The 26,217-nt window shown below is 44.7% G+C and overlaps 1 protein-coding gene across 1 annotated transcript in view; it reads right to left on the minus strand.

Moving 5' to 3' along the window:
- LOC109867480 (low-density lipoprotein receptor class A domain-containing protein 3) overlaps positions 1 to 26,217 on the minus strand; it is a 137,742-nt gene that overhangs the window by 68,230 nt on the left and 43,295 nt on the right. The window contains exon 2 of the mRNA XM_020456661.2: positions 13,822 to 13,968. Coding sequence (XP_020312250.1) covers positions 13,822 to 13,968 — 147 coding nt within the window. The remainder of the gene's footprint in view (positions 1 to 13,821; positions 13,969 to 26,217) is intronic.

Raw genomic sequence — 26,217 nt, forward strand, 5'->3', positions numbered from 1 at the left:
GAGGGTACTATGGTGTTAAATGCTGAGCTGTAGTCGATGAACAGCATTCTCACATAGGTATTCCTCTTGTCCAGATGGGTTAGGGCAGTGTGCAGTGCTCCTATATCCAGTAGTTCCTCCCGACTGTATGTAATAAAACCTAAGATTACCTGGGGTACCAATGTAAGAAATAACATGTCAAAAAAACAAAATACTGCATAGTTTCCTAGGAACGCGAAGCGAGGCGGCCATCTCTGTCGGCGCCAGAGGATAATTTTTCTATAACAAACATTAGGCTGGGTATCAGTCAAGCAAGACCTGATGAGAAGTTTGATGATATGTGCCCTAGCCTACCACCCAAAGGCACTATGAATTTATTTTCCCTGGTTGACACAGACATGCTCAGGAAAGTGATATCACAACTTAAGCCTTCTACCTGCCTTCTTGATCCTATCCCCACCACCTTCTTCAAAACAGTTTTAATTCCATATCTGAAGAAATGCAAGCTATTGCTAATCACTCCTTGTTCACAGGCACTTTCCCCTCTGCACTAAAAACTGCTATGGTGAAACCCCTTCTGTAGAAAAGTAATCTAGATTCTTCAGCTCTCAGCAATTTTCGGCCAATCTCCAACCTTAAATTTTTAAGCAAAATACTGGAGAAATTGGTTTTCAAACAGCTAAATTATTTTTTAAGTGCCACCTTTATTTTGGTTTTCGGGCCCACCACAGCACAGTCTTAGTTAAAGTGGTATATAATCTTAGAGCCAACATGGATGCCAAACAGCCCTCTGTCCTTGTATTTTTGGATTTAAGTGCTGCATTCAACACTGTTCACCATGATGTCCTTCTGGACAGACTGCAGAGGTGGGTTGGCCTCTCAGGTCCAGTTCTAAATTGGTTTAGGACCTATTTAACCGGTCAATAGTTTGTCACTCTTGGTGAACATAACTCAGAGAAAATACATATCACATGTGGCATTCCACAAAGTTTGATTTTGGGTCCGGTACTAATCAGTTTATATATGTTACTCCTTGGCAACGTTATCAGAAAGCACAGCATTGATTTTCACTGCTACGCAGACAATACTTTTCTGTGTCACCGGAGGATTTTAGTTCCATGAATAAATTATTAAACTGTATTAGTGATTTAAATACTTGGATGGCTGACAACTTCCTCCAGCTAAATCAAGACAAGACTGAGGTAGTAATTGTTGGAGCCAAAGCAGAGAGAGAATCTGACCAGTCAAGTTCTTCCACACCAATCTCGACAAACCATTTCTGTATGGACCTCGCTTTGTGCACAGGGGCATTGTAACATGCTGACTAGACCGTGCGTCCGCATGCGTCATCGCTCGCATGTTGATTTGGCCCCCCAACCAGACGCGATAGGGACACACAGATTGAAATATCAAAACAAACTCAGAACCAAGTATATTAATTTGGGGACAGGTCGAAAAGCATTAAACATTTATGGCAATTTAAATAGCTAGCTTGCTGTTGCTAGCTAATTTGTCCTGGGATATAAACATTGGGTTGTTATTTTACCTGACATGCACAAGGTCCTCTACTCCGACAATTAATCTACAGATAAATGGCTAAAAGTTTGTTTTCCAGTAATCTCTCCTCCTTCAGGTTTCTTCTTCTTTGGACTTTAGTTGGCAACCAACTTTAAGGTGCATTACCACAACCAACTGGACTGGAGTGTGGACCTCAGTTCATCTTTCAATCACCCACGTGGGTATATGCTCCTAAAAACCAATGAGGAGATGGCACTTGGGTATATGCTCCTAAAAATCAATGAGGAGATGGGAGAGACTTATAACTTGCAGCGCGTTGAGTGTCACAAATAGAACCAAGTTCTATTTTAGTGCCTGGCTACGCAGACGCTCATTGACGAACGCATCAGTGTGGATGCAATGATTGAAAAACATGTATGTGCACATTTAATATGCAACACAAGCGGTGTGGTCAGCATGTAATGCTGAAACAGGAAAGGGCCTTCCCCAAATCAATGCCACAAAGTTGGAAGCACAGAATCGTCTACAATGTCATTGTATGCTGTAGCATTAAGATTTCTCTTCACCAAATCTAAGGGGCCTAGCCCGAAAAATAGCCACAGACCATTATTCCTCCACCAAACTTTAAAGTTGGCACTATGAATTGGGGCAGGTAGAGTTCTCCTAGCATCCGACAAACCCAGATTTGTCTGTCGGACTGCCAGGTGGTGAAGGGTGATTCATTACTCCAGAGAGAGAATCTGGCCATTCCTTTTAATCCACGAGCAAAAAGATAAAACACCTGGTAAAAAAACCTAGGTGTTTTTTAGATTCTGAACTCAATGTCGAATCACACATAAGGAATGTGACCAAAACAGCTTTTTACCTCCTGAGGTACATTGCCATGGTGTAGTAATTTCTCTTTCAGGCTGATACAGTGAGACTCAATGCTTTTGTTAAAAGCAGGCTTGACTACTGTAATGCTCTCCTGTATGGTCTACCCAAGAAAGCCATTGGTCAATTGAAAAACATACAGAATGCTGCAGCACGGATACTGACCAAGGTCAGATGGAGAGCACACATTACACTGGTTTTAAAGTCTCTGCACTGGCTGCCTGTGAGTTTTATAATTAATTGCGTTTAAGATATGTTATTAAATCAATACGCAATTGTTCACCTCAATACATGTCAAGTCCCTCAGGTCCTCTGGCAAAGGCCTTTAACAATCCCAACGCCTAGGACCAAGAGGCATTTTCCTGTAAAGCACATTGTGTTGCATTCCATGTCTGAAATGTGCTGTATAAATAAAGCTTGATTATGTAAGTTTATACATTGTCAGTGTATGCATATGGGTCTCAGTTTGTACAAATCAGTCATTTGCAAGTCCAGTTCAGCCAGCGCTCCAGCCCATTCATTCCCCCTCAGCAACATCATTTCCAAAAACAAATTCTCATTAATGGGACATGGGGGAGATCCCATTGAATATGACCTTTACTTCCAGCTCTGCATGAAAAACCCAATTTGTGTGAAGTCCGCCCACATCAGTGCTAACCGCTGGCTAAGTAGCCATGTCTCTGGGGGGTTAGGAGAGAGAACCAGATAAATGATTCCCATCCACAAGACAGAGGCAGAGCAGGTAGCTGAAAGGTTACTGCACTGCCTGGTACAATGTTCTGGTACAACACAGCTGCCATGGCCTCACTTACAAGGGTGATACATGGTAGTAGATGAGGTGAGTTCCTAACATTCTACCTTTACTATGTAAAGCACTTAGAGCACCTGGGAAATAGGCTATATCCACATAAAATAGTGATTACTATTCAGGACACAGAGGAAGGGCAGCTAGATAGCTAAAGGCTAATGGAATAATAGGCTAGTCCAGGCTTTAACGTCTACAGTAGACATACTGTAGATATGGACTCGCAACTGGAGATATGAAAATGTAAACTGGCAAACATACTATGAAACTGGTTGCAGCTCATCTGACAAGTGACACATAAATGTCCTGTTGCTGCTGCAGCGATGGCAGTAGGAAGCAAGTTTAACACTAATGGTAGTACTGATAATAGGTGTTGCCATGCATACAGGTAAGCAAGCAGCCAGACAAGAAACAAGAGATGCAGAAATGGCAAGTATGTATACTACTGGTATGGAGGTAGATAAACAGTTCCTCATTCAAAATATTGAGTAAAGGCACGGCTCTAAACCACAGGTTTGTAGTAGAAAACAAAAGACACAAAGTTGTTTCAGGTCTCATAGGCATAATAGAAACATCAATGTTTTGAAACTAAACAAAATCAACAGAAGTTAGTAGGCTTATTTAATAAGTACACAATGTGAATTGAACTTTAATTATCTGAGATAGTATACACTACATGGTAGTATGTGGACACCTGCTCGTCGAACATCTCATTCCAAAATCATGAGCATTAATATGGAGTTGGTCCCCTTTTTGGGGAAGGCTTCCTACTAGATGATGGAACATTGCTGCGGGGACTTGCTTCTATTCAGCCACAAGAGCACTTGTGAGGTTGGGCACTGATGCTGGGTGATTAGGCCTCACAGTCGGCATCCAATTCATCCCAAAGGTGTTCGATGGGGTTGAGGTCAGGGCTTCATGCATGTCAGTCAAGTTCTTCCACACTGATCTCGACAAACCATTTCTGTACGGGCCTCGCTTTGTGCATTGTCATGCTGATACAGGAAAGGGCCTTCCCCAAACTGTTGACACAAAGTTGGAAGCACGGAATTATCTAGAATGTCATTGAATGCTGCAGTGTTAAGATTTTCCTTCACTGGAACGAAAGGGCCTAGCCCAGACCATTATTACTCCTCCACCAAACTTTACAGATGCCACTATGCATTGGGGCGGGTAGTGTTCTCCTGGTATCCACCACACTCACATTTCTCCGCCAGACTGCCAGATGGTGAAGCGTGATTCAGCACTTCAGAGAACACTTTATACTGCTCCGGAGTCCAATGGCGGCGAGCTTTACAGCACTCCAGCCGACGCTTGGCATTGCGCATGGTGATCTTAGACGTGTGTGTGGCTGCTAGGCATGGAAACCCATGTCATGATGACAAACAGTTATTGAGCCGACCTTGCTTTCAGAGGCAGTTTGGAAGCGCTATGCACTTCAGCACTTGGTAGTCCCATTCTGTGAGCTTGTGTGGCCTACCACTTCATGGCTGAGCCGTTGTTGCTCTTAGAAGTTTCCACTTCACAATAACAACACTTACAGTTGAGCTCTTCAGTATGGGCCATTCTACTGCCAACGTTTTTCTATGGAGATAGCATGGCTGTTTGCTTGATTTTATCCACCTGTCAGCAACGGGTGTGGCTGAAATAACAAAATACACAAATTTGAAGGGATGTCCACATACTTTTGTATGTAGTGTACTTATTTAAACATCTATTAGCAAAGTTCCACACTATAGTAGCCTAAATAAATAGCGCCAACATCATAGCCCCAGACAGTAGGAATCTGTGTATATCAGCCCCAGCTGCATGCCCGGCAGCTGTAATGAAGCTCTCCTCTCCTACTCCGCACTCAGAGGGCCAGCTATACAGCCACACAGCCTCTAATAGAGCAGGGAGATTTGCTGCGGATTTGGAGGAGCAGTCACTGGAGATATCAGGTGACACATAACCATCTATTGCAGGATATTAAGGCCCACCTACGCACCGACGTCTCAGACAATGCGTGTATGTGTGTGTGTGTGTATGTCTCTGTGCGTGCATGTGTGTGTGTGTGCGTGTGTCTCAGACTGGGGCCCAGGAGGAGATAGACAATAACAACTAAATGCTTCCACAATGTAGGGAGAGCTATCAGGTAATTTTATATCAGTGCATTCACTCTGCTTTAGCGTCAATTATAATAACTTCCTGTGAAGCCATTCACTTTGTTTCAGCATCAGTTTTAAATGATCTCATCCATGTTTGCCATAGCTCCTAGAGGCAGCTTTGGTAGTTTACTCCTGCAAAATAATGTATTATCATCAAGATTAAATTAGTTAAAATATTTGGCTACTTCTCCAACCTCTCCACTCAACTAGCAAATTGTATTGATTCAAATAACAGCCTAGCTAGATCTTCCTAGATCCTCATCTCATCTACCAGCTAGTGGACCAAAGGCTGGACCAAGAGATTCAGAAATGGCAGCAAACTTTATTCATGATTCCTCACAAGATTTGCACAGATTAAAACAACCCTGTGTAAGGAGCTTACAAACAGCCTCTTTCCATATGGGCTCCTACAGGAAATATGCAGACTGTGAGGTCGACCAAGTGGTAGGAGACTAATTAACAAACTAAAGTTGATTGTGTACACTCGCAATGAGAGCAGTACAACATGCCCAGCGGAGTTGGATGATAAAGGTCACCATTTCTGCAGAACTTTCTAAACCTTGTGCAACATGTTAATGTTCCCACCCACAACCATGTACACACAGAACTCATTATCACTGGATGTCCCTGCCTAGATATCCCCTCTAGTTATGTAAAAAAAAAAAAAAAACGACAAAGTTCCATAAAGGGGCGAAAATGGCAGCCATCTAGGTCAGGGAGAAATCCCAAACCAGTCTAATTGGAATGAATGGCAGTAGAGGCATAGGTAATGTATTGCTTTTTCTTATGCAGGAAAATAAAAAAAAGGCATGTGATTATTATTATAGTCAACTTAAAATAGTCTCATATCATTTTAAATACAGTTTATACATGTTTTATACACATTTTCTGTATAAATAGCCTATGTAAACAGACCATAAATGTCTCATATTTTGTTTTCTTGGAAAGCTGTGAGTACAGTTATATGATGCAATATCAGTACTCCATGCATTTACAACTTATCTAAGTCCTATCAACTGATTTCAGTAAGTGTATGGATGTGGATTGACTTCATTGTTTGAATATGTTGGCATATTGGCTGTTATTGGCTGTTAGTTTGACAAATTCATGGCATCATTTCTCTAAAACTGTCTGTCTAGCTAATTCTTCACATGCATTGTTTTACACAATATTTTATCACAGCACTGGCAAACCATGGTTGACCAACTACCTGACTATCACGGCTGACCTAATACTATGGCTTTGATACTGTCTCTGACGGCACCCACTCCTCTCCACCGCCCAAATTACGCAACATAAGGAAACAACCCATCCCTCATTCTGGAACACATCCAGCTCACCTTAGAGTCTGACTGCAGTGAGCTGGCCCTCAATGACATGGTCAACCTGTATGAGAACTCTGAGTACAACCCTCACTGTCCATCTACTGGTCTATAAAGACCACCATGCAAGCTACTCTGCTGCCCTAAAAGCAGCATGATCAGCCTTCAATTCCACCATGATTGAAAACAACAAAGCTAATCCAAGATCCCTGTTCTTAACTATCAACCGCCTTCTCAATCCTGCAAACGTATGCCCTCCTGCAGCCTCATCTGAGCAGTGCAATCACTTCTCAGATTTATTTCAAGAGTAAGTTGGACACCATCAGAACAAACATCATGGCCTCTAAAATGAGCTGCACCCCACCTCAAGAAACTTCACAGAAGTCATATCCATCCCAGTGCAGTCAATCATCTTTAAAATGAAGGCCTATCCCTACATCCCTACTCAAAACCTGCTTATCTAGCCTTCTTCAGTTTGTCATTATCCTCAGCAACAAGTCCCTGCTGACCGGGGATGTACCATCACTCTTCAAAACAGCTGCTGTCACCCCCAAACTTGACCAGGACATCGTATCCAACTACAGGCCCATCTTCAAACTCCCCTTCCTATCAAAAGTCCTGGAGAAAGTGGTTGCAAACCAGCTTCAATCCGTCTTCCAATCAGTTCTACAAAGTTTTTCAGCCTGGCTTCCAGCCCTTGCACAGCAGTGAAACAGCTCTGGTGAAAGTTACCAACGACCTACTGATGGCTGCAGAATCTAGATCACCTAGCCTCCTCCTCCTCTGAGATCTCAGTGCTTCTTTTGACACAGTTGACCTCAACATCCGTCTGCGGCGACTCAAAGATCACACTGCAGTCTCTGGAACTGCTCTTAACTGGTTCTCCTCCACCTCTCCAATAGGAAGCAATACATCATGATTGCCTCAGAGGGGTGTTTTGGGGCCTATTCTGTTCCTAATCTCAGTGAAATCCTCAGACTACAACATCAACTTCCACTGCCAAGTATATATTAACACCAAACCAGACACCATCTCAGCCCTAGCACAACTTGGCAGCTGCCTAGATGACATCATGGCATGGATGAGCAATAACGTCCTCCAGGTGAACAACAGCAAGACTGCTGCGAAAGTATTCGGCCCCCTTGAACTTTGCAATCTTTTGTCACATTTCAGGCTTCAAACATAAAGATATAAAACTGTATTTTTTTGTGAAGAATCAACAACAAGTGGGACACAATCATGAAGTGGAACGACATTTATTGGATATTTCAAACTTTTTTAACAAATCAAAAACTGAAAAATTGGGCGTGCAAAAGTATTCAGCCCCCTTAAGTTAATACTTTGTAGCGCCACCTTTTGCTACGATTACAGCTGTAAGTCGCTTGGGGTATGTCTCTATCAGTTTTGCACATCGAGAGACTGAATTTTTTTCCCATTCCTCCTTGCAAAACAGCTCGAGCTCAGTGAGGTTGGATGGAGAGCATTTGTGAACAGCAGTTTTCAGTTCTTTCCACAGATTCTCGATTGGATTCAGGTCTGGACTTTGACTTGGCCATTCTAACACCTGGATATGTTTATTTTGAACCATTCCATTGTAGATTTTGCTTTATGTTTTGGATCATTGTCTTGTTGGAAGACAAATCTCCGTCCCAGTCTCAGGTCTTTTGCAGACTCCATCAGGTTTTCTTCCAGAATGGTCCTGTATTTGGCTCCATCCATCTTCCCATCAATTTGAACCATCTTCCCTGTCCCTGCTGAAGAAAAGCAGGCCCAAGCCATGATGCTGCCACCACCATGTTTGACAGTGGGGATGGTGTGTTCAGGGTGATGAGCTGTGTTGCTTTTACGCCAAACATAACATTTTGCATTGTTGCCAAAAAGTTCATCTGACCAGAGCACCTTCTTCCACATGTTTGGTGTGTCTCCCAGGTGGCTTGTGGCGACACTTTTTATGGATATCTTTAAGAAATGGCTTTCTTCTTGCCACTCTTCCATAAAGGCCAGATTTGTGCAATATACGACTGATTGTTGTTCTATGGACCGAGTCTCCCACCTTAGCTGTAGATCTCTGCAGTTCATCCAGAGTGATCATGGGTCTCTTGGCTGCATCTCTGATCAGTCTTCTCCTTGTATGAGCTGAAAGTTTAGAGGGACGGCCAGGTCTTGGTAGATTTGCAGTGGTCTGATACTCCTTCCATTTCAATATTATCGCTTGCACAGTGCTCCTTGGGATGTTTAAAGCTTGGGAAATCTTTTTGTATCCAAATCCGGCTTTAAACTTCTTCACAACAGTATCTCGGACCTGCCTGGTGTGTTCCTTGTTCTTCATGATGCTCTCTGCGCTTTTAACGGACCTCTGAGACTATCACAGTGCAGGTGCATTTATACGGAGACTTGATTACACACAGGTGGATTGTATCTATCATCATTAGTCATTTAGGTCAACATTGGATCATTCAGAGATCCTCACTGAACTTCTGGAGAGAGTTTGCTGCACTGAAAGTAAAGGGGCTGAATCATTTTGCACGCCCAATTTTTAAGTTTTTGATTTGTTAAAAAAGTTTTAAATATACAATAAATGTCGTTCCACTTCATGATTGTGTCCCACTTGTTGTTGATTCTTCACAAAAAAATACAGTTTTATATCTTTATGTTTGAAGCCTGAAATGTGGCAAAAGGTCGCAAAGTTCAAGGGGGCCGAATACTTTCGCAAGGCACTGTATTTGGACACCCAAGAAGGTCACCAGTGCTGGAAACATCTACAATTGATGGTCAAGCTATCCCCCTGTCCTCTGTCATTTCTAACCTGGGAGTCAAGTTTGATCCTTTGCTGTTCTTCAATGCCCATATAAAACACATCTGCAGAACATATTTTTTCCATCTCAGAAACATTGCCACGCTCTAACGTTCGCTCTCCCAGCCAGATGCAGAGAAAGTTGTCCACGCCTTCATCTTCTCCCGGATCGACAACGGCAACACTCTGTTTGGAGGCCTTCCAGCCAAATCACTTCAAAGGCTACACGTTCTCCAGAATAGTGCTGCCAGAGTCCTGACCATGACCAAGAATTCAGCCCACATAACCCCCATCTTTGCTGAACTCTACTGGCTACCGGTCAACTATAGAATTAACTTCAAAAATCCTCTTCCTAGGGTTTAAAGCCTTTAACGGATTGAGTCCCACCTACATCAACAACCTCATTTCTATCAATGAGCCACTTCGCACTCTCCACTCCAGCAACTCACCACTGCTTCAAGTCTCTGTACTATGGGGGACTGAGCCTTCTGCTCCCTTACCTTTTATGCCTGTGCACATTGCTTCTAAAAACACATCTTTCAGTATTTTACTCACAGTGCGCACAGCCCCCCAGCCAGGCAATGCTAGGATTCCTACTTCCTTGTGCATTACCAGACATGAAGCAAAACGGAATAAATTCATTGAGAACAGCTAGTTTAGCATTTAGAACAGCTAGTTTAGCATTTATTTGACTATAAATCACTACTTGACTTGACTTGAGTGTGACCACGCACCAACGTGGCTAGTGAATTAGACATTCTTATCCGCCAATGCCAAAATCTACCCGCAGTTGGCGGGTGGTAATTTTAGGCCCTGAACACATTTCTACAGACTGTCTTTGTTATAGTCCTAATCTGGAAAGTCCTTTTAGCACCTAGACAACTTTTTTCTGCCTTGATTATAAATGTATGATGTTTTAATTGTATTTTTATCATCATTATACATTTTTTACCTGTAGAGCTTTGACATAAGACTGTAATGAAAAGTGCTATGCAAATTAAATGGATTATTTGTATTATTTATTTATTACTGCACATTAGCATCAGTGATCTGGTGAGGTGAAAACACCTGACAGAGCAGTGAGCTGTCTGAAGAACCAAGTCTAACCTAACCTGTCTGCTCTGCCAAGACCAGGAAGTGAAGTCAAGGGGACGGCTTGGATGGATTACAGAGACCTCAGGCTAAGAAAGGAGAGGAGGAGAAGTCTGTCCCAAAAAGTTTACTGAAATTAACAAGACATCTCAGGCTGAGAGTGAGTGAGAGTGAGAATGAGATGGAGAAAAAAAGAGAGAGAGAGAGAGAGAGAGAGAGAAAGAGACAAAAAGAGATGCAGAGAGAGAGAGACTTTGAGTTGACTGGTGACTCCCTGAGCTGCCACAGAAAACAGCAGAGTGTTGGTGAAGGGACAGAAGGAGAGGACAAGGGGAAGGACAGTGTGTGTGTGTGTGTAATGTTATAAGTGTTAGGAAGTTGTGTAAACTGTGGCTGAGCAACATGTACATTTCCCCAGAGACGGCTAACAGTCTCAGGAGCGGGTTGAAGAGAGAGGGGAGAGGGTTGAGGGGCAGGGCTGTTGTCGTGACCATATTACCGCTACACCAGCGGTCATGAGTCATGAAGGCAGTCAAATTCTACGTGACCTTTTAGTCACGGTAATTAGGCTTCTCCAAGCTCTAATGCTGCTGATGGTCATTAGTAGCCTACCAAACTTGCTAACTGTCTGGTACTCAGCACTCTATTGTCCCTCTAATCACTCTGACATCAATGCAAATGTAATTGAAAAGCTAATCAAACACTTCACGAGAGCCCATGAGCTCATGTTGTGCAATATTTCTACAGGCTATGCAATTACGCAAGAAAACAGAGTGATTGCCTCTATTAAAAAGAGGAGGATCTCATCAGCTTTATGTAGGCTAGGCCTACTAGTATATTAATTTCTCAACTTTCTTAATATTAAGCACATTGCTTCTCTTTACAACAGGAGTATAGCCTGCCCGGCTGGCATGAAAATGAGCCACAGGAAAAGTGTCCTCCATTCGCTATTTATGTGCAGAGATAACATGTATTTTTTCCCCTGGCCCCTGTTTCGAGACAGGTGCATGGTAACGGTCCATTCGCAATCAAAACTAATTTCACACACCATGTTTGGAATATTTATTTCTCGCACAGAATAGGACAACTTTTGTATTATGAGGGATAGTAGATTGACATAGGCTAGTGCTTTTGCTGTTCGCTAGGCCTACTCATCTTGTTGGCTGACGAAAAGTAAATGTGGACAGTTCTTACAATATCTTCAATATGCACCTCGCAATTAGAAAAGGATGCACGCAGTTGCGTCCCCGATCGGTCTGTCTTCACTTGTGGCCTGTGAGAAAGACCCGATCACATGATGGATCACATGATGGAGAGCCGTGTGAGTGAGAGGTGTTTCGGAGCAGGCAGCACTCAGGGAGAAGGGCTGCAAAAGGCCAGATTTTTTTTTAGGGTGCATTATGGCCACACAAAGGGGATGTCGCTGGGAAATTCAAGTCATTATAAAGTGCTTGTCAAATTGTGAATGAGAGACTGACGAAGTGTCTATAGCTTGCGCAAAAAAACAAAGCAGAGTTCATGTCTTTAAAGCAACTGTTTTTTAAATCATCATTAGTCGCATCATGCAACCGTACAATTATTAAAAATCTAAACATATAGCCCAACATTTGTACAACTAAGATTACATGAATAACTCTAAATGAAGCATCTAAGAGTACATCTTTTTTTGTCAACCGCTCAACACGGAATAGCTGCATGTGCGCACTCCCTCAAATAATTTTATTCAGCGTTGTTCACTTGTATTCTTCATACTATAAAATATTATAAAACAATGCCACGGAATTCTAAGCAAATCTTGTCTGCTAATTATTTTTATTTCACCTTTATTTAACCAGGTAGGCTTGTTGAGAACAAGTTCTCATATACAACTGCGACCTGGCCAAGATAAAGCAAAGCAGTGTGACACAGACAACAACACAGAGTTACACATGGAATAAACAATAAACAAGCCAATAACGCAATAAACAAGTAAATGACACAGTAGAAAAAAAGAAAGTCTATATACAGGGTGTGCAAAAGGCATGAGGAGGTAGGCAATAAATAGGCCATTGGAGCAAAAATTACAATTTAGCAGATCAACACTGGAGTGATACATGAGCAGATGATGTGCAAGTAGAGATACTGGTGTGCAAAAGAGCAGAAAAGTACATAAAAACAGTATGGGGATGAGGTAGGTAGATTGAGTGGGCAATTTACAGATGGACTATGTATAGCTGCAGCGATCGGTTAGCTGCTCAGATAGCTGATGTTTAAAGTTGGTGAGGGAAATAAAAGTCTTCAACTTCAGCCATTTCTTTGCAGTAGTGCACTAGTGTAGCCCACAGCCATATGGTATAGCCAGATCAGGACCTAACAGAGGGAAAACTCAGAGTATGCTATTCTGTTCTTCTGAAATAGACTACATTTTCTTCATATCCTGTTTCTTTAGACCTGTCTAAAATAAATATTGAATTTATTGTGAAGGTGTAGGCTATTTCACATGGATTTATTAGACTTTTTAAAATGTAGATGTTCCAAAGTTCTGCATCAGTGGCTTGTAGGGTCCTGAGTAGCACAACGGTCTAAGGCACTGCATCTCAGTGCTAGTCACTACAGACACCCTGGTTCAAATCCAGGCTGTATCACAAGCGGCCGTGATTGAGAGTCCCACAGGGCGGCGCACAATTGGCCCAGTGTCGTCCGGGGTTGCCCGGTGTAGGCTGACTTGCCTAGTTAAATAAAAGTGTTTGGATGCTAAATGTGTTTATATTAATTAACGGTCAATTACAATGAGACTGACAGTTATTTGCTTTACAATCATCGGCTGTTTAAATTTCATGACCGCCACAGCCCTATTGAGGGGAGTGTGTAGATGGGTGGGAGGGACCTAAAACCCTCCCACCCAACATGAGTAGGCGACATATTCCTTAATTGAAATCAAACCTTTGGTAAGAAATCAAAGATGTGTAAAAGAAATTATATCCAGCTTAGGGCTCCAGCTATGCATTTGGTTTGCTATCTTGTTAGCTAAGTGGCTAGATTTCAAGATCAAGCTTCTTGGTAACATCAGAGACATCCAAACCCCTCCTGGATCAAGATTCCTGTTTCCTAAATTGTTTTCTAGATTCAAAATAATATTTTAGAATTTTTGGAAATAGTGCCCCTTGTGTGCACTTCCGTTAATACCGTATACCCCGGGATGGAACAGAAACGGTATGGAAATCGGGAAACGGCCCAACCCTAGGTGACAGGGAAGGAGAGAGAGAGAGAGGAAGAGAGAATTAGCCAGCGGAGAAAGGGATCTGTACTCACGGCAGCCTTTCTCGTCACTCTTGTCGAAGCAGTCGGACACTCCGTCACACTGCCACGCCCCTGGGATACACTTCCCGTCCCCACACATGAAGTTCCCTGGGTTGTTACAGTCTGTGGTGAAATTGTTCCCCGGAAGGAGCTGGCTCTCTGTGGGAGAGGAGAGATGGAGGAGGAGAGGAGCAGGGGGAGGAGAAGGAGAGGGCAAGAGGAGGGGAGGAGAGAGGAGCATGAGAAAGAGGGGATGAGGCAAGGAACCAGGATGGGGAAGAGAGTGGGGTGGCGGGGTTGGAATAGGAAAATAATATATCATGTTTATCCATTGTTTTGTTCATCCGTTACTTGTTTATCCGTTATTTTACCAGGTAAGATGACTGAGAACACGTTCTCATTTGCAGCAACCATCTGGGGAATAGTTACAGGGGAGAGGAGGGGGATGAATGAGCCAATTGTAAACTTCAGCGATTTTGAGCCAATTGTAAACTTCAGCGATAATAATAATAATAGTCCAAACAGAACTAGGACAATAAAATTATATTGCATATTTTTATCTCCAAATGGAACATTTTTAAAGGCAGTGGCTCCATTCCTATATCAGTATCTAGGCAGATCATACAAACAGAGGATAGCATCATGAATACCAATATGAATATACCAATATGAGGTACGAAAGGGTCATATGGTGATAACAGTCAAGTCTCTGAGTCACTATTGCTGGCTAATATAACGAAAGGCAAATAAGGGCACGCACTCACTAGGGATGGGAATGGTTATATGAATACTAAAATATCCAAAGTGACAGTATTCAATTAATTGGGAGAGTATTCATTTTTAAATTTATTTTATTAAAGGTGCACAATGCAGAAATCGCTCCGCCATTTCCTGGTTGCTAAATTTCTAATAGTTTCCCTAATTTCAGTTTAACAAACAGTAATTGTGTAGAGAATCCGTGTACCATCTAAACCGCTGTGAAATATATTTTCCATAAGCAAAAATATTGTATTTTCTGCTGTTCGAAGCTGGTGTATAAAAGCAAAAAACAAAAGTTAAGAACGAGAAGTATAGAAATAGCACACATAGAGCAGATCTACCGCTTCTTAGACTTGCTTTCAATGATAATGACAGATGTATAACTCATTTCTACGTGAATTTGATCAGTTACATATCGCACCTTTTAAGGCTTTGTCTAAAATTAAATAAAATGATCTGTGACATTGCTACATAGCCTACAAGGATAGATTATTAAATTCCTTCTTTTTTTTTACAGTTTTATGACAGTTTTTATAAGTGTGCCCCATCAAAAAGATACACTGGTAGCCCACAAACGTTTCACACATGTAGTTTGTTGTTATTGTTGGAAAATCAAAGAAGTGGGAGATTTCTAATCAATGCAAAATGGAATTAAGTTTGATAATAAAACGAGTAGGCTACGATGATCAACCAACAGGTAGGCTATTGTGTCATATGAATGGAGTTGCTGTAGACAAATCAAATCATTGTATTTGTTACATGCGCCGAATACAACAGGTGTCACCTTACTGTGAAATGCTTACTTACAAGCCCTTAACCAACAATGGAGTTAAGAAAATAGAGTTGAGAAACAAAAGTTTTTAAAAAGTAACAAAATAACTAGGCTATATTTTTTTATTTTATTTAACCTTTATTTAGTCAGTTAAGTACAAATTCTTATTTATATTGAAAGCCTAGGAACAGTGGTTAACTGCCTTGTTCAGGGGCATAATGACAGATTTGTACCTTGACAGCTCGGGGATTCGATCTAGCAACCTTTCGGTTTACTGGCCCAACGCTAACCACTAGGCTACCTGCCACCCCTATATAAGGGGGTACCGAGTCAATGTGCGGGGGGTACAAGTTAGTCGATGTAATTTGTAGGGGGGGGCATTTGATTAATTGTTCAGCAGTCTTATGGCTTGAGGGTAGAAGCTGTTAAAGAGCCTTTTGGACCTAACCTGGTATTGCTTGCCATGTGGTGGCAATGAGAACAGTCTATGACTTGGATGACTGGAGTCCTTCCTCTGCCACCGCCTAGTATAGAGGTCCTGGCAGGAAGCTTGGCCCCAGTGATGAATTGGGTTATACGCACTAACCTCTGTAGCGCCTTACGGTCAGATGCTGAGCAGTTGCCATACCAGGCGGTGATGCAACCGGTCTGGATGCTCTCAATGGTGCAGCTGTATAACTTTTTGAGGATCTGGGGACCCATACTAAATCTTTTCATTCTCCTGGGGGGGAATAGGCATGTCTTGGTGTGTTAGGATCATGTTGGTGATGTGGACACCAAGGAACTTGAAGCTCTTGACCTGCTCCAAGGATGGGTAGCGCAGCAAAATAGCCTAAATTAGCCTTGCTACTTTAGCTAGCTAGCTGGTTAACTTAGCTGGCTACTGTAGCTAGCTAGCTAACTTCTTTACAATGATTTGATGCAGTCAAGATGGGCACTACTGTAACGGCTTTCTTCCGTCGAAGGAGAGTCGGACCAAAATGCAGCGTGGCTATTGCAATCCATGTTTATTAAATAATAAAGAAACACGAACTATACAAAAACAATAAACGTAATGTGAAAACCGAAACAGCCCTATCTGGTGCAAACACAAAGACAGGAACAATCACCCACGAAAACACTCACAGAATATGGCTGCCTAAATATGGTTCCCAATCAGAGACAACGATAATCACCTGACTCTGATTGAGAACCGCATCAGGCAGCCCTAGACTACTTAGACACCCCACAAAACCCCTAAGACAAAAACACACCACAATAACCCATGTCACACCCTGGCCTGACCAAATAATTAAAGAAAACACAAAATACTAAGATCAAGGCGTGACAGAACCCCCCCCCCCCCCCCCCCCCCTAAGGTGCGGACTCCCGGACGCACCTCAAAACCATAGGGAGTGTCCGGGTGGGCGTCTGTCCATGGTGGCGGCTCCGGCTCGGGACGTGGACCCCACTCCATAAATGTCATAGTTCCTCCCCCTTGCGTCCTGGGATAATCCACCCTCGCCGCCGACCATGGCCTAATAGTCCTCACCCAGAACCCCACTGGACTGAGGGGCAGCTCGTGACTGAGGGGCAGCTCGTGACTGAGGGGCAGCTCGTGACTGAGGGGCAGCTCGGGACTGAGGGGCAGCTCGGGACTGAGGGGCAGCTCGGGACTGAGGGGCAGCTCGGGACTGAAGGGAAGCTCGGGACTGAAGGGAAGCTCGGGACTGAGGGGAAGCTCGGGACTGAGGGGCAGCTCGGGACTGAGGGGTAGCTCGGGACTGAGGGGAAGCCCGGCACTGAGGGGAAGCCCAGCACTGAGGGGAGGCCCAGCACTGAGAGGAAGCTCAGCACTGAGAGGAAGCTCAGGCAGGTAGTTGGCTTTTGCAGATCCTGGCTGGCTGGCGGATCTGGAAGAGTCTGGTTGACTGGCAGATCTGGAAGAGTCTGGTTGACTGGCAGATCTGGAAGAGTCTGGCTGACTGGCGAATCTAGCTGCTCCGGCTGCTCCATGCAGACTGGCTGCTCTGGCTGCTCCATGCAGACTGACATCTCTGGCTGCTCCATGCAGACTGACAGCTCTGGCTGCTCCATGCAGACTGGCAGCTCTGGCTGCTCCATGCAGACTGGCAGCTCTGGCTGCTCTATGCAGACTGGCAGCTCTGGCTGCACTATGCAGACTGGCAGCTCTGGCTGCTCCATGCAACCTGACAGCTCTGGCTGCTCCATGCAGACTGGGAAGGCACCGTGTTATGCTCCATGCAGACTGGCAGCTCTGGCTGCTCCATGCAGACTGACATCTCTGGCTGCTCCATGCAGGCTGACAGCTCAGGCTGCTCCATGCAGACTGACAACTCAGGCTGCTCCATGCAGACTGACAGCTCAGGCTGCTCCATGCAGTCTGGCAGCTCTGGCTGCGTTGAACAGGCAGGAGGCTCCGGCAGCGCTGTAGAGGAGGAAGGCTCTGGAAGCGCTGTAGAGGAGGAAGGCTCTGGAAGCGCTGAACAAGCGGGAGACTCCGACAGCGCAGGAGAGGAGGAAAACGCTGGCTGCGCTGAACAGGCGGGAGGCTCCGACAGCGCTAGAGAGAAGGATGGCTCTGGCTGTGCTGAACAGGCGGGAGGCTCCGGCAGCGCTAGAGGGAAGGAAGGCTCTGGCTGTGCTGAACAGGCGAGGCGCACTGAAGGCCTGGTGCTTGGTGCTGGAACTGGTGGTACTGCCACCGGAGGACTGGTGTGTGGAGGTGGCTCTGGATAGACCGGACCGTGCAGGGGCACTGGAGCTCTTGAGCACCAAGCCTGCCCAACTTTACCTGGCTCGATGCCCACTCTAGCCCGGCCAATACGAAGAGCTGGTATGTACCGCACCGGGCTATGCACCCGCACTGGAGACACCGTGCGCTCCATAGCATAACACGGTGCCTGCCCGGTCTCTCTAGCCTCCCGGTAAGCACAGGGAGTTTGCGCAGGTCTCCTACCTGGCATCGCCATACTCCCTGTGAGCCCCCCCCCCAATACATTTTTGGAGGTGACTCTCAGGCTTCCATCCGCGTCGCTGTGCTGCCTCTTCATACCAGCGCCTCTCCGCTCTCTTCGCCTCCAGTTCTTCTTTGGGGTGTCGATATTCACCAGGCTGCGCCCATGGTCCTTTTCCGTCCAATATCTCTTCCCAAGTCCAGAAGTCCTTTGATCGCTGCTCCTCACGATTAACAGGGAGAGTTGGCTCAGGTCTGACTCCTGACTCTGCCATTCTCTCCCTGAGCCCCCCCCCCCAATACATTTTTGGGGCTGCTTTTCGGGTTTCCTTGCCAACCGTGTTCCCTCGTATCGTCGGCTCTTATCTCCGGCTGCCTCTGCTCTTCTAAGTGCCTCCACCTGTTCCCATGGGAGGCGATCTCTTCCGGCCAGTATCTCCTCCCAAGTGTAACAACCTTTGCCATCCAACACGTCTTCACATGTCCATTCCTCCTTTCGCTTTTCCTGCTGTCGCTGCCTGTTACCACGCTGCTTGGTCCGTGTGTGGTGGGTGATTCTGTAACGGCTAGCCCTAGACTACTTAGACACCCCACAAAACCCCTAAGACAAAAACACACCACAAAAACCCATGTCACACCCTGGCCTGACCAAATAATTAAAGAAAACACAAAATACTAAGACCAAGGCGTGACAACTACCAGATGGTATGATAGATAACCTATGGCAGCAACAAGTTAGTCAAACTAGTGCACGTTGGTTTACTATAGCTATTTTTGCACTCTCTCTTCCTCTGTGCCACACACATACGGTCACACACACACACCAGCCCCTGCACCTCTCTCACCCCTCCCCCACCCCCACCCCCCACCTTTCTGGTGAAACAAGCAGAGCGCACTGACTCTCTCTCTGGTGAGCAAGTTTTCATTGAAGATTCCCCCCAAATGTTTCTTTCAAACACTATCCAGATATCCGCAAAAAAAAGCATGATTATTTGAATACTGAAATTATTTTAAATGTCCATCCCTAACACGCAGGCACAGTCGTAAACACACACACACACACACACAATTTATCCTCTGATTTCTCTGTCGCTCAATACGACAAGAGTCTGCTGCATGCAGCATTGAGTGAAGCCTCCTTTCTAGAGTCCTGTGTAGATTATAGACCTAGAAGACAAAATGGATGGCTATATTTGTATGGCATCAAGTACATCCGTAAAGCTCTCCCATTGTATGATCCATTGACCCCAAGCAGAGCAGCAGATAAGCACAGTGGCCTGTCTGATCTTTAGTAAGTGGGACATGATGAGGCAGAACTTGTTGATGCACTCCAGCATTATAGACTAATGGAGTTGGAGTGTAAACCATGTGCAGCTGGGCTGGCTGGCTGGGCTCAGGCACCTGTTGTAGGTACGCACTAACAAACACCACTACACTATAGTCGGTCTAATTATGACTTAAAGAGATAATTCCCCTGAGTCAGATGAACTCGTGGATACCATTTTTATGTATTTGTGTCCAGTATGAAGGAAGTTCGAGGTAGTTTTGTTAGCAAACGCTCGCGTTAGCGCAATAACGTGAAGTCTATGGGTATCTGCTAGCAAGTAGATAAAAGGGCCACATTGCCAAAATCCAGAATTATCCGTTTAAGGATAACAAGGCACAGGATGTGTCCCAAATGGAACCCTATTTCCTATACTGTACCCATAGGGCTCTAGTCAAAAGTAGTGCACTAAATAGGGATCATTTTGGACCCCTACCACTGTATCTGCATCCCAAACTGGACCAAGCTAGGGGAGGAATACAACATGACAAGAGTCCAGTGTCAATATATAAATAATAGGCCTACATGCATTATAATTCAAGTTGACAAACTGGAGCTAGTAGTAGATTGTGAGATGTGTTAGATGGCTCCTGCTTGTAGTAACGGGGATTTTGTTATTGTTATCAACTCACAACAGGCAACGCAGCATTTTAAACACGTTGTATTATTAAGTAACTAGCAACAGAACCAACATGTTTCCCTCTATTTTCATCATCAATGAAAACATTAACTTATGTGTTCTGGATGGCAGATCACAATGTTAACACATTGCTCATTATAGTGAACCCAGACTATATCTGATGAGAGTACATCAAACTCACCTACACACAGATAGCCAGAAAGCCTGCAAGCCAAGTTCAACTGTGCTTTTCCCCCAAACCATCAGATCTCCTGCTCCAGAGGTTGAGTCCCGCCCACTTGTTGTGAACCTCCTCTGATCCAGCCATTCCCAGTGCTTCATCTGAGTGATTTACAGCTGGTATGAGTCATAGAGGTATTACAGGTGTATGAGAAGTGTTTCATTATCACCCTGGCCATTTAATGCCCTGATCACCCCTACAGAATCATTGTGCAAAATGGTACGCAGCATCATTTGGATATGTGTGCAACAAAAGCTCAACATTCACCTTCTGTGCGACCATTGCTGTCAAGCCATCTACACATACAGTTTGACGCATACGCTCGATAAATCCAAAGTATGCACCACACAGAACGCACTACAATTGCCTCCAACGCAAAAAATGCCTCTGCAACCAAAATGCAATGACGCTGTCGGTGTGATCGAGGCATAAACCTTGAGGTTCTGAAAATGTCTACATAACATCCTGTCAGAATGTTTACACCGCAGCCCTCTCCTGATCCTTAGAGTGGGTGATGTAAGCCTCACTTTTGTCTCTTGCAATAAAAGGAGAAAGGGACTGAGGGAGAGACAGAAAGGGAGAAAAGGGGCTGTTGCCAGGTCTTTTATGTGTAGCATTCTAATAGTTATTATCTAATTGGCAGGAGGACGTGCCAGCGGGTTTGTAGGATGGCTACACCGAGCTGCTTCAACCAGCCTCCAGTAGCAGTGACACACACGCTCACACACACACACACACACACACACACACACACACACACACACACACACACACACACACACACACACACACACACACACACACACACACACACACACACACACACACACACACACACACACACACACACACACACACACACAAATTCACATGGGTGCACACACACTGGAAATGTGTATGAGGGAGCCGTGCATATAGACTTGAGAGAACCGGGCTGTTTGCGAGGGGCAATGGGTTAATTAGAGAGCTGCTCTGGGACTGTACTTGTGTGTGTGTGCACTAGCACTACACCAGGATATTGGCATACACTTACTCACTCACTCTTCTACACCTCACTCAGTCCATCATGCATTCATTCATTCATTCATTCACTCTGAGATGCGTGCCCTCCCCTACATACGATGTCTTCCTACACAAGGACACACATTCTATGCATCCCAGTTCACTGGCTCCTTTTGTAATAAAAAGGCAATCTCATTTCACTGTCTGGAATCAGCTTACTGTAGGGGTTTCATCAGTAACACTTAACTGTATACCTTAGTGCATCGTTCCTACTTAAATCGCCCAAGGTGACTTGAGATAACCTTCAATTGATTTGGCAATGCATTTACCCTTTCAGCATGAAACACACCGCATATGCATGCAGGCACACACACGCGCACCCGTCCCAGCACTCTACTACTCTTCACCTAATTCACTTCATTTTTACTCCATATAAAATCATCAGAAAGTAAGATACCTGTAGGAGTCTCTAAACGAAGCATACCTGGGGACTATGTGTTAGCAGTAATACGAATATGAAAGCAATTACACTGAGCCAATATTGTCTAGACCTCGCTCCCCTCTTCATGTCAGCCCCCCGCTCCCTTCACCTGCCATCAGCCCCCCCCCCCCCCCGCTTCCCTCAACCTCTGTCAACTAGAATCCTTGGGCTTTAAGCCTCCACAGATACACAGTAGGCACGCCTGGACCGGTCTATGCATAATCCCTACTGTCACACACACCTCAACTGTAGACACAAGGAAAAGAGAGGGATGGAGAGAGAGCGAGAGACAGGGATGAGAGAGAGAGAGAGAGAAGATGTAAGAGAGTAGGATGGAGCAGACACTGCATACTCAATACAGCTACCTCCATGGGGGGAATAGAGAGTGGAGTGGAGAAAAAAAGGCAACAGCCCATCTGGATGAGAGGCTGCATAATCCCCACTTCCACTGGAGATACAGGGGACAGAGGGATGGGGGAGAGCAAGGAATACAAGGGGAGAAATGACAGGTTGGGGATAGAAGAAATGGGGGGGGTGGCAGAGGAGAGACAGAGGTGAAGAAGAGATAGAGGGGATAGAGAGATGTCCTGGCCTGAACTTTCCTTCCTCCACATTCCCCTGTAATACCATCATTCCTCAGCATGTTGATCCCTCTACCCTGGACTGTACACCCTTGGCTGTATTAATCTATAGCTTCAATCTATAACCTAACATTAAAGTGGGCTCTTTGACCCAGCCAGGGTATCATATCTCACCTACATTGATCAGGAGGGAGGAAGAGGTGAGACATAGATTCGAATGGTACATAATTGATGAGGGGATTATATACACAGGGTGTATGTCACACACCCCATTAAGAATGTAAACTTGAGTTTGAAGCAGAAAAAAATACAGACAGTTACATTTTCAGGACTCCAAATCAAATACGGAAGGGCTTTTTATGTTTGAGGAAGGTAAAAATAAGGGAGGGGACGGATCAATATTAGACAGCTCTGAATAAGCCTGTCTTTTTTTATGACTAGAGGTAGGAATTTATTTTCCAATTACAGACTGACTTTAATGGGTTGGCTGTATCAGGAACTTCTGAAGCACAGCGAGTGGTGGAGGGAAATTGGAGCCGTGTGTATGTGTGTGTGTGTGTCTGTCAAAGTCTGTATGCGCGTGTGTGTGTTAGGGCTATGATGGTTATGGAATTTTGGATTACGGTTATTGGCCAGGCAAATAACCCCCCAACCCCTAAAAAATATATATATATTTAAAAAAAGAAAGTATATTAGACATACATTTTCCCCGCATGTGCTGACATAGCAATAGAATAGAACGGACGTCCCCATTCAAGTCACTGATTGCATAATGGGTGGACTGGAGACCATTGTGAGTGTACCCATTGTAAAAGAGGAAGATGCTAAACTAATCTTTGTCCATAGGAGCAACACAGGAAGTAGAAATAGGATTATTGCGTCACAATGCCAGGCAGCCACTGTGAGTGTACCCATGAGTTTTCCAGTCAAATTGCCAGGGTTAGAGGTTCCAAGCACGTTCTATTCATTCGAATTCTACATGTGCCGCTGCTGCATTGTGGGGGTCTTGTTTGCTACAACACCTTGCTTGTTTTACGGGGGAGTCTTTGTTGGGGACATCAAGGTCACAGAGGAAGACTGTCCAGTCATCCCTCTCTTCTGTCCATATTACACACACAAGGCATGGGGCTCAGGGCACATAGCATTACATATTACACACACAAGGCATGGGGCTCAGGGCACATAGCATTACATATTACACACACAAGGTATGGGGCTCAGGGCACATAGCATTACATATTACACACACAAGGCATGGGGCTCAGGGCACAAGTCACATAGCATTACATATTACACACACAAGGCATGGGGCTCAGGGCACATAGCATTACATATTACACACACAAGGCATGGGGCTCAGGGCACATAGCATTACATATTACACACACAAGGCATGGGGCTCAGGGCACATAGCATTACATATTACACACACAAGGCATGGGGCTCAGGGCACAAGTCACATAGCATTACATATTACACACACAAGGCATGGGGCTCAGGGCACATAGCATTACATATTACACACACAAGGTATGGGGCTCAGGGCACATAGCATTACATATTACACACACAAGGCATGGGGCTCAGGGCACAAGTCACATAGCATTACATATTACACACACAAGGCATGGGGCTCAGGGCACATAGCATTACATATTACACACACAAGGCATGGGGCTCAGGGCACATAGCATTACATATTACACACACAAGGTATGGGGCTCAGGGCACATAGCATTACATATTACACACACAAGGCATGGGGCTCAGGGCACAAGTCACATAGCATTACATATTACACACACAAGGCATGGGGCTCAGGGCACATAGCATTACATATTACACACACAAGGCATGGGGCTCAGGGCACAGGTCACATAGCATTACATATTACACACACAAGGTATGGGGCTCAGGGCACATAGCATTACATATTACACACACAAGGCATGGGGCTCAGGGCACAGGTCACATAGCATTACATATTACACACACAAGGCATGGGGCTCAGGGCACATAGCATTACATATTACACACACAAGGCATGGGGCTCAGGGCACAGGTCACATAGCATTACATATTACACACACAAGGCATGGGGCTCAGGGCACATAGCATTACATATTACACACACAAGGCATGGGGCTCAGGGCACAAGTCACATAGCATTACATATTACACACACACAAGGCATGGGGCTCAGGGCACAGGTCACATAGCATTACATATTACACACACAAGGCATGGGGCTCAGGGCACATAGCATTACATATTACACACACAAGGCATTGGGCTCAGGGCACAGGTCACATAGCATTACATATTACACACACAAGGCATGGGGCTCAGGGCACATAGCATTACATATTACACACACAAGGCATGGTGCTCAGGGCACAAGTCACATAGCATTCCATATTACACACACAAGGCATGGGGCTCAGGGCACAGGTCACATAGCATTACATATTACACACACAAGGCATGGGGCTCAGGGCACAGGTCACATAGCATTACATATTACACACACAAGGCATGGGGCTCAGGTCACATAGCATTACATATTACACACACAAGGCATGGGGCTCAGGGCACAGGGCACATAGCATTACATATTACACACACAAGGCATGGGGTTCAGGGCACATAGCATTACATATTACACACACAAGGCATGGGGCTCAGGGCACATAGCATTCCATATTACACACACAAGGCATGTGGCTCAGGGCACAAGTCACATGGCATTACATATCACACACACAAGGCATGGGGCTCAGGGCACAAGTCACATAGCATTACATATTACACACACAAGGCATGGGGCTCAGGGCACAAGTCACATAGCATTACATATTACACACACAAGGCATGGGGCTCAGGGCACATAGCATTACATATTACACACACAAGGCATGTGGCTCAGGGCACATAGCATTACATATTACACACACAAGGCATGTGGCTCAGGGCACAAGTCACATAGCATTACATATTACACACACAAGGCATGGGGCTCAGGGCACATAGCATTACATATTACACACACAAGGCATGTGGCTCAGGGCACAAGTCACATAGCATTACATATTACACACACAAGGCATGGGGCTCAGGGCACAAGTCACATAGCATTACATATTACACACACAAGGCATGGGGCTCAGGGCACCGGTCATCCAATATAAATGAACAGTCTGTTTGAATTCCCTGTACAGGCCTGAGGCTAGGCCTCTGAAGGTCTCCTACATGCAGAGTTAGCTAGCCTGCAGCATTGAACAGTGTAATAACATACAGGCTTTACTGGAAGCTTTCAGGCATCACTGCTCTTTGTGCATTTCTCCCCATTCAGGAGAGGTTAGATGTATGTGTTGCAGCCTGCTGTTATATCTCTGTCTATTATGTCTTCAATTGATCTAAACCAGGGCAAAGGGTGTGGGATCTTTTCTATGATTCGTTCCATTGAATGCTACAGATGTCACAAGTTTTGAGCAGTGGTGTGTATCATGGGTGCCAAGGGAAGCCAGGCTTCCTGCATAAATGTACCAATAAAACAAATATATATCTTTTTATCTCTCTGTGTTTCATAATGTTCCTTCAATTTGCAAGAGGCTGAATGCATCTCACAGGAGTAAGCATCTGAGCGAAACAGCACCCCTCCGTTTCTCTACAC

This window comes from Oncorhynchus kisutch, linkage group LG22, assembly GCF_002021735.2.
Source record: "Oncorhynchus kisutch isolate 150728-3 linkage group LG22, Okis_V2, whole genome shotgun sequence".
Taxonomy (NCBI): domain Eukaryota; kingdom Metazoa; phylum Chordata; class Actinopteri; order Salmoniformes; family Salmonidae; genus Oncorhynchus; species Oncorhynchus kisutch.